The 10,122-nt window shown below is 32.9% G+C and overlaps 1 protein-coding gene and 1 pseudogene across 1 annotated transcript; one reads left to right on the top strand and one right to left on the bottom strand.

Annotated features, from left to right (window-relative positions):
• Positions 1–421: 421 nt before the first annotated feature.
• Positions 422–1,168, bottom strand: LOC146954661 (secreted RxLR effector protein 161-like; annotated as a pseudogene).
• Positions 1,169–7,377: 6,209 nt separating this feature from the next.
• Positions 7,378–9,565, top strand: LOC146954660 (leghemoglobin 29-like). The gene is made up of 4 exons (XM_085717533.1): positions 7,378–7,527; positions 7,643–7,757; positions 8,675–8,782; positions 9,209–9,565. The coding sequence occupies exons 1-4, from the start codon at positions 7,433–7,435 to the stop codon at positions 9,335–9,337; spliced, it is 447 nt and encodes a 148-aa protein (XP_085573659.1). The 5' UTR covers positions 7,378–7,432; the 3' UTR covers positions 9,338–9,565.
• The last annotated feature ends 557 nt before the right edge of the window (positions 9,566–10,122 follow it).

Genomic DNA, 10,122 nt, shown 5'->3' with positions numbered 1-10,122 from the left:
AAAGTAGAAAATGTAGGTTGTGAAGTGAGTATTGTGTGATTTCTCTAAGTGTTTTGAGTGAAACGTTTGCAATTCAGAAGGGGACAAACAAACACAGCATTAATGACCTAGGGGGCGCGAGATAGTACATTCAAAGCTTAAAATCATCATTGCCCTCTTACGTTATACACCAATACACTTAAGCCACGTTGAATTTTCTCAGAGTATCTGCCAAGTTAGTGGCACAGGTGTTACTAAAACGTAACTTCCAACGTTTCCACTAACTCTGCTATTCAGGAGCACAAAATCCAGCTTCTGGAGTTCAGATGCTGATGTCATCTTCAGAAGCGCATTTTCCTCAGAACCTCAGTAAAGAGCTTTTGATGGACTATAACTTCTGAACTACTTCAGAACCTAAATTCCTGTTCAGGAGCAAGCAAATTTAATCAGACACAAAGTGCATGTTCAAATTTTTCTTTATAAAAACAAATCTTTCCACAGTTAAAGGCTTAGTAAATATCTCAGCCCACTGATGTTCAGTATCAATGAATTGTGTATCTAAAATTACTTTTTGAACATAGTCTCTAATAAAGTGGTGTTTGATTTCGATATGCTCGGCTCTTGAATGTAGAATTGGATTCTTTGACAAACAAATAGCAGCAGTATTATCACAATAGATGGGAATACTGTTAGCATTAATCTGATAGTCTTCCAACTGGTGTTTCATCCAAAGTAGTTGTGTACAATAGCTTGCAGCTGAGATGTATTCTGCTTCTGCTGTAGACATAACAATAATTGCTTGTCTTTTGCTAGCCCAAGATATCAGATTCTCTTCCAGGAACTGACAATTGCCACTGATTGATTTTCTTTAAATCCTATCACCAGCATAATCAGCATCACAAAATCCAACCAACTGATAATCTAGGGATTTCCTATAAAAGAGTCCAAGATTAGTTGTTCATTTCAAATACCTAAAGATTCTCTTAACAACAGTTAAATTAGATTCTCTAGGATCTGATTGAAATCTTGCACACAAGCATACACTGAATAAAATATCTGGCCTAGATGCAGTGAGGTATAACAAAGAACCAATCATACCTCTATACAGCTTCTGATCTACCTTTGTTCTAGTATATTCTTTGCTTAAGGTGCAGGTTGGATGCATTGGAGTGTTCATCACTTTACAATCTTCTAGATTGAACTTCTTCAGAAGCTCCTTAGTATACTTTGTTTGATGAATATATACCCCATCTCTGCTTTGATTGATTTGAATTCCGAGGTAGAACTTCAACTCTCCCATCATGCTCATTTCAAATTCATCCTGCATTATCTTAGAGAATTCCTTACAAAGAGATGCATTAGTAGAACCAAATATTATATCATCAACATATATCTGTACAACAAGAATGTATTTCTTAAGAGTCCTTTTGAAGAGTGTTGTGTCAACTTGACCTCTTTTAAAATCATTTTTAATCAGAATACTTAGTCTATCATACCAAGCTCTGGAAGCTTGTTTCAAGCCATATAGTGATTTCTTTAGTTTATAAACATGGTCAGGATAATTAAGATCCTCAAAACCAGGAGGTTTCTTGACAAACATTTCTTCTTTAAAACTGATTGAGCTCTTCTTGCATAGCTCGTATCCATCCATCATCTGAAAGTACTTCATCAACTGTAGTAGGTTCAATTACTGATAACAATCCTATCATAGACTCTTCTTGTCTGAAGTAAGATCTTGTTCTTCCAGGACTTTCTTTGTTCCCAATGATTTGATCCTCAGGATGTGAAGACTTATACTTGAATGTATTCTTGGATTGATTAGCTTGCTGAGAGCCATCTTGAGCTTCATCAGAAGCTACTTCATTTTGAGCTACTGAAGTTGATTCAGCTTCTGGACTATCTTCAGATTCAACAATCTAATCAGGTTCTGGAGTGTCTTCTGGAACCTGTATATCTACAAAACTTTCACCTTGCTTTGGAGCTTTATTTCCAGACTCTTTGTCATCAAATTTAACGTGCATTGATTCTTCAACATAGAGTGTCTCTGAATTATACACTCTGTATGTCTTTGACCTTTCAGAGTAACCTAAAAAGATTCCTCTTTGGGCCTTGACATCAAATTTCTTTAGGTAAAGCTTGTTATTTAGAATGTAATAGGTACATCCAAACTGATGAAAATAAGAGATTTTGGGTCTTCTTCCCTTAAAGAGTTCATATGCTGTTTTCTCCAAGATAGGTCTGATATAGATTCTATTTTGGACATAACATGTTGTATTCACTGCTTCTGCCCAGAAATGTTTAGCCAAATTATTTTCATGAATCATGGTTCTAGCCATTTATTGTAAAGTTCTATTCTTTCTCTCTACAACCCTATTTTGCTGTGGAGTTCTAGGAGAAGAGAATTCATGGACAATTCCATGTTTTTCACAAAAATTTTCAAATGACTCATTTTTGAATTCTCCCCCATGATCACTTCTGACTTTTAAAATTTTCATTTCTTTTTCAGAATGTATTTGAGTGCAGAAGTTACTGAATACATCATAAGCATTATCCTTACTTTTCAGGAATTTTACCTAAGTCCATCTGTTGTAATCATCAACAATAACTAATCCATATTTACTTCCATATAAGGATGCAGTGCTAACTGGTCCAAATAAATCAATATGAATGATAGTCAATGTCTGGTAGGCCTTTGACAAGTTGTAACTTACTAAGCTTAGAGATTAATCTCCAGTTAACATGTCCCAACCTTCTATGCCACATCCATTTCTTATCATTCACTGACAGAAGACAAATTACCTTCTGATCAACCAGTTCAGAGAAGTTAATTTTATAGACATTCTCTATCCTCTTTCCCTTGAATACTATGGACTTGTTATCTTTGTTGATTACTGTACAGTTGGTCTTTTCAAACATCACATCATAACCATTGTCACAAAACTGACTGATACTCAAAAGGTTATGTTCAAGACCATCTACCAACCACACATTATTAATTGAGATAGAGGAGTTACCAATAGTTCTTGTACCAATGATCTTATAAGACTGGTTGCCTCCAAACTTCACATTTCCTCCTTCTCTCATTGTGAGGGTGAGGAACATAGACTTCTCTCCTGTCATATGCCTTGAGCAACCGCTGTCTAGATACCATGATTTCTGCTTTTCCTTTTCTCTTAGACAAATATGTAGCATTGATAATTTCAAATTTAGGTACCCATTATTTTATGGGTCCTTTGAGGTTAGTACTAGAAGCTTTACTCTTCACTTCTTGTACCTTGTGCTGTAAGTTTGATAACTTCTATTAATCATTACCTTAGGTTTAACACCTTTTGGTTTTGATTCCCCAGACGTAATAACTGTTTTGTTCTTTTGAAACTTAGACTTCAGAACTTCAGATTCAGGTTTCAACAGACTCTGAGGAACAGGTTCTGATCTCTTCAGAATCTTGATCTGTGAAGTCTTAGAATAAGAGTTTATCATTGCATTTGGCTTAGAGTTCTTTGGCTTTGAAGTAATCTTAGCCTTAGAGCTGAAAGCTTCAGGTTCTGAATGAACTACAGTTTCAAACTTAGCACCTTCAGGTACAAAGAAGGTTTTCAATCCTTCCTTGATGCATTCCCAACATGCTTTAAGACTGATTTCATTACGTTTTCCTCCTGAAAATCCAATCCCTTTACCATTGTTTCTGTAAATGCTATAAATCATTGAAGCAACTTTGCTTCTGTCAATACCAGATATAATAAAATCCTCAAGAGCAATTTCGTGTTTACTTAAAGATTTTCCATTACACTTTTGTTGTAGCTTCTGACAAAGAAACTTGAGCTTCTCTTCATAAGTTTTACAAATGAAGTCAAAGCCTCTGAGTCCTTCTTCAAAAGCTTTTAGATCCAACAAAGTTGATTCTTGTTGTTTCATTAAATCATCATATCTTTATTTTAAATCTTTCAACTCATTGGTTCTAAGTTCAAAGTGTGTAAGAAGTTCTTTAAGAGACTCAATAAGTTCTTCTCTGGGAATTTTAGAATATACCTCATTTTCATCTTCAGAGTCTGAGTTAGGTTCTGCTTCTAAATTCATTGTAGCCACTAACCCCATAACTACATTTGCTTCATCTCTAGCTTCAACATTTTTAGACCTAGATTCACTATCTGAATCTTCCCAGGTTGCCATTAAACTCTTCTTAATCTGCTTTTTGAATTTCCTTGAGTTGAAACTTGACTTCTTTGACTTGTCCTTTGATTTCTCCTTCTGAAGATCAGGGCAATCAACAATGAAATGTCCAGGCTTCTTACAGTCAAGCATCCCTTCTGATCTTCTTTCTTGAAGTTATTGTAACCGTCTCTCTTACTCAGAAACTTCCTATTCTTCCTTGCCAGATACTCAAGCTTGTTGGAAAGCATAGCCATCTTCTCGGTACGATCTTCATCAGAGTCTCCATCAGGTGACTCTCCTTTCAGATTCAACAACATTAAGAGCTTTTGATGACTTCCCTTTATATGGAAGAGCAATAGATTTACTCTTCTTAGCAGGCTCATGTTCATTTAGACTAATCTCATGAACTTTGAGAGAGCTGACAAGATCTTCAACACTTAAAGTGTTTAAATCTTTAGCTTCCTCAATACCAGTAACCTTAGGTCTCCATCTAGCAGGTAAACTTCTTAGTATCTTGCTCACATGATCAGAAGCAACATAACTTTTCTTCAGTATTTGTAGTACAGAGACTAGGGTTTGAAATCTTGAGTACATTCCCTCAATACTTTCATCATCCTTCATCTAGAACAACCCATACTGATGAACAAGCATAAGGGCTTTTGCTTGTCTGACTTTCTTGTTGCCTTCAAAGTTTGCACAATGAGAAGCAAACATTTGTCACTCATCTTCATATACTCTGCTTTAGGTATAGCAGTGACAAGTGCTCCTCTGATGGTGTGATGCTTCTTGTAAAGTTTCTTCTGAGCAGGAGTATGTTTCTTTCTATCAATAGAAGCTCCTTCTTCATCAAGGACCAAGTTACCTACTTCATCTTCAAGTATGCCCATAGTTCTTCATCTAAACCCATGACATAGCTATAGAAGTTGTTTTTCCACCAAGAGAATTCTTCAGGATCTCCATTGAACTTAGGAACTTTTCCAGAGTCAGATTTCTTGTTGTTACCATAATCATATGGAACAACATTGTTGTTCCCAGATCCAGAAGCAGAGTCTTCACAAGACATGTTTTTCTCAGATCTTTTTCTGTTACACTGTTAAGTGTTAAGACAACAGACCAAGGCTCTAGATACCAATTGAAGGTGAGAAAAACACAAGAAGAGGGGTTGAATTATGTTAGCTTTTTCTTCGTTTTCTCCTAAGCTGAAACTACTGATCAGAAGCAGATAGAGTTCTACTTCAGAAGTGATGTTCAGGACTAAATGCAGCGGATAAAATAGAGAGAGAGAAGAAAGACACAAAGTAATTATACAGGTTCCTTCCACAAACCGGAAGTAGACCTGTCCCCCCTTGCACTTCCAAGGAGAGTTCACTAAAAATGTAATATCTGATTACAAATGCTCACTGCTAAAACTAGTAAGTGACTTCAAACTACTTAAGCACAACTGCAAGAGACTTCTATTCAAACAAAATTACAAAGAAAAATGTTTAAGGTTGAACACTTGATATAAAATCAGTGGTGTTCACAATACAAATCAGATACAGACTCTTTAAGACTCTAGAATTTCTAAGATATGAAAGTTGTTAAGTAATTCTAAGTGAACTTTTGATACAGAACAATTCTGACAGAGTTTTGGCACTTGTAAATTGTTGAGTCCTTATCTCTTTCTCGTAGTCTTCACTCCTTTATATAGAGATGTGAAAGAGACGTTGTGAAATTGCCAGCACATCAAAATAGAGTCGTTTGAAGCTTTGATCAATCACCAATGATCTTTTGCCTGATATGGTTATTCTTCTATGAAGGATCAATTTCAAATCCATTCCAAGTCTGAAGGAACATCGTTGCAGGCATAGCTGTTTTTCTTGTCTTGTAGCAGAGACAAAACAGAGTAGTGGAGGTAGTGGTTGTACACTTCGTACAATTTTACTTTGTCAACGCTCTTCAAAGAACAAGCATCCAATGACTTCAAATCCTTTCAAAATAGTCGTTGCTTCACTCTTCTGATCTTCTGCAATGCTTAAACGAGATTAAATCCTCTGAACAACCTTTGAAGCTTTAAGTCTCTCATCTTCTGATGAACTTCTGCTTCTGGTGATCTTCAGCTTCTGATGAGGTGCTTCTGATGACGTCATCACATCACTTCAGGAGCACTTGACTTCAGGAGCACTTTGACTTCAGATGTTTCAAGCTTCATTTTGTTGATTCCATTGCTCTCTTTTGTTCTTCCAGAACCTAATGAAGATATCAAATTTTTTGTCTATGGTCCTGTACACTTGAACAAATATTAGCATATCCAATTGATAATTTTTAATACATTGTTATCATCAAAACTCTAAAGGGTATTGTTAAACACATTTTGTTCCAACATCTTCAGGCTTCCTTCTTGTTGATTACATTGCTCTCATTTGTTCTTCCAGAACCTATGCTTTAAAAAGACATTAAATTTTTTGTCTATGGTCCTGCACACTTGAACAAATATTAGCATATCCAATTGACAATTTTTAATACCTTGTTATCATCAAAACTCAAAGGGTAATGTTAAACACATTTTGTTCCAACACAATGCACCCTCTCTTGGTATTCATGTTATCTCCTCTCACATTTTTCATGAAGGTAACGCTTGTGCTGACAGGTTGGCTTCTATGGGTCACTCGGTTGATGGTGCAGTTTGGTTGTCTATTTTGCCTTCTGATTTTCAGTTGGATTTTTATTCGGACCGCTGTGGTTTTCCTAGGTTGAGATTTCCGTAGGCGGCTGTTGTTATTTTTTCTATTTCTTTTTCCTTTCTGTTTTTGTTTCTTGTTTTTCTTCGAGAGTTTTGGCCTAGTCCCCCCTCTTGTATTTTTCCCCTTTTTTTAATAATATGCTGAGATTGGCGGTAGAAGATGGGTAGTTGAGATGTCATTGCTTCCCCTTGATGCCTGTCCTTTCTCCTGGTTTAGCGAAGAAAAAAAGATTAATAACTACATTGATTAATTGAAAATTAAACTTCCATAAAAAATTCAAAAGTCGATAAAATTTATATTAAATGTTTAATTCTTTTTGTTTTTAGAATTATTCATTAGTTTAATTAATTAATTGATTGATTATGAGTTTGAAAAGATGATTGTCTCTTAATAATGCCAATGGCCATCTCATAATAAAAGGCCAATAAATACTCTAAATGAATAATCGCAAGAAAGCAACCCTCATCTCTTAATTTTGGTTCACCATGCCTTCTATATAAACTTTTAATGGATGTAAAGTTGTACCATTGAAAAATTCTAACTCAAATAACAGAAAAGTTGAAAAAAAGGAGAGAACTATGAGTTTCACTCAAAGACAAGAGGCGTTAGTCAACAGCTCATGGGAAGCGTTCAATCAAAACCTTCCTTTCTATAGTGTTTTGTTCTACACCTTGTAAGTTTTGCTTATCAATATGTTTTTCAATTTATAATTTCCTTTATTTGTTGTATGTTTTGTTTCCAAAGAGATGGTTTAAAATGAATATCTTTGATTGGTTTTGTTAAAACAGTATATTGGAGAAAACACCTGCAACAAAAAATATGTTTTCCTTTCTAAAGGATTCTAATGAGGTTATTCAAGGTAATCCTAGTGCCAATGCTCATGCTGAGATGGTTTTTGGAATGGTGAGTACAATTCAACCCTCACAAACTTCAATCTTTTTTGTATTTCCATATAAAGCGTATTTTATACCCTTGTCCATCACTTTAACTTTTTATAATTACTCTCCCGTCCCTTAATGTAACCACCTATTTGATTTTATTTTTGTCCCTAAATGTAACCCCATTTTCAAATTACTAGATGCATTTATTACTTTTTTCCTAAACATACCCCTAATTAATACTACTAACTTGTCTTGAAATATGAATAGTCAAATTTAATATACATACAAACAAAGGACAATTTGGTAATATTAATACACAAAACAGACACATTAATTACACTGACAACTTTTCTTAAGAAATGTGAAAAATGCATAGGGGGTTACATTAAGGGACGGAGGGAGTAATTTTCAAACAAACTTTATTGAATTCTCCTCATTTTTAGATAAAATCACAAACTTATTTGCACATTCACATTATACAAGAAGAGATAGACAATAATTTGTCAAGGAAGAAATACATTTAGACCATAAAATATAAAGTCAGAGTTATGAATCTACAAGTAAAATATATTTTAATCTACGAAACATCACATGTCATTAACTTCTCAAACAATGATTATGATTATTAAAGAAGTGTTAACAAGAAATTCACTTTGTAGTATTAATGTTGAATTCATACTTTATTGTTATATTGTATATAAGATAAAAACAAGAAATGACTAATATATTATCCAAAAAGAAGGATAAACAGTTGATAAATGTAAAATACTAATAAAATGATGTGAATATTTAAGGTAGAAATATTATTATTATTATTATTATTATTATTATTATTATTATTATTATTATTATTATTATTATTATTATTATTATTATTATTATTATTATTATTATTTCTTGATATCATTACTTTATCATAAAATATTTATTTAATTTTAGGTGCGTGATGCGGCCATTCAGCTCCAAGTAAAAGGAGAAGTAGTGCTGGAAGATAATATGTTGGGGGTTGTTCACACCCAAAAAGGGGTTGCTGATCGTCATTTCATGGTATGAAGTATTGCAATTAATCAACCCTTAAATTTATAATTCTAAGAATTGCTTATTTCATAATGCAGCAAAATGCCACAAATAAACCCCTTCGAAGTCAATTAATTTTAGAATTCTAAGTATTGTTTTCAATGGGATTAAATAATTAAAGATAATATATAGGAAATTCAATTTCAAAAACTAATAAACCCACACACACACATATATATTAAAACTAGAAATATATAACTTTATAATATTACATTTTAAAATATAAAAAGTGTATATAATTTTATTTTTCATAGGGCCCTATATAAACATAAGAGGATAAGATTTAATAAAAATGAATTTTAATTAATTTTCTTAATTTTTCTTGTCATCTACCTAATTTTTTTTATAGAGCTAAATTGCTTAATCAAAGCTTATAAGGATATTGTTGCTATACAGGTTGTGAAAGAAGCATTGCTCAAAACTATGAAAGAAGTTGTTGGAGATAAATGGAGCGAGGAATTCAGTGTTGCTTGGGAAACTGCTTATGATGAATTGGCATATGCAATTAAGAAGACAATGATTTAGATAGGAGATCGAAAAATAAATTAAATTTCCCTAAAACTTTAAACAAGTTTTCAATAATAATTGTTTTCCATTTCTTCAAAAAAATAAATAATAGTTGTTTTCCAAAAGAATTAGTTACGAACCATTTGATGTATTAAGGTATTTTAAAATTGTGGAAAGACTTATATATGAAAATTTCAATATATAGTTTACGGAAAAAAAAAAGTTCAAAGTTGTGTACTTTGCAAATTTGTTTTGTCTTGTGGTCTTGTTCACGGTCAAATAATGACTCACATAAATAATTGGCTAACCTACTCGGTCATTCAACCATGCTTACTCAATTACTCAGCTAATTTAGTCACCACCAATTCAATAATCCTCTTCAATTACAACTCAATTATATGTTCTTAGTCATCCATGAAACGAATAATTGATATAGATGTGCCAATAATAGAACAATAGTACACAAGACTTTGTAAAAAAAAAATGTAAATAGTACACAAGACTCAAAAAAAGTTGTAAAATAAAAATTATTGTGACAACCTAAACCCCAACACTTTTTTATTTAGAGATTTTTTACTAATAAATATTATTTAAGTATGTTTTTTTTATGATTTACAAATTTACACATGTTAAGAAATTCAAAATAGTAAATTTATTTTAGAATTTATGCATTTTACATTAAATATATAACTTTTTTTTATTACTGATAGTTGTTTTTCAATAAAAACTTACTATTTTTATTTCCTTTAACATGTATAATATTACACATACTCCCTCCGTCCCTTAATGTAACCACCTATTTG

Source organism: Medicago sativa, chromosome 1 (genome assembly GCF_051527215.1).
Source record: "Medicago sativa cultivar Bolivia chromosome 1, Bolivia_mono, whole genome shotgun sequence".
Lineage (NCBI taxonomy): Eukaryota > Viridiplantae > Streptophyta > Magnoliopsida > Fabales > Fabaceae > Medicago > Medicago sativa.
Note: the sequence above shows the minus strand (reverse complement) of the source record. Positions and strands in the feature narration are given on the sequence as shown.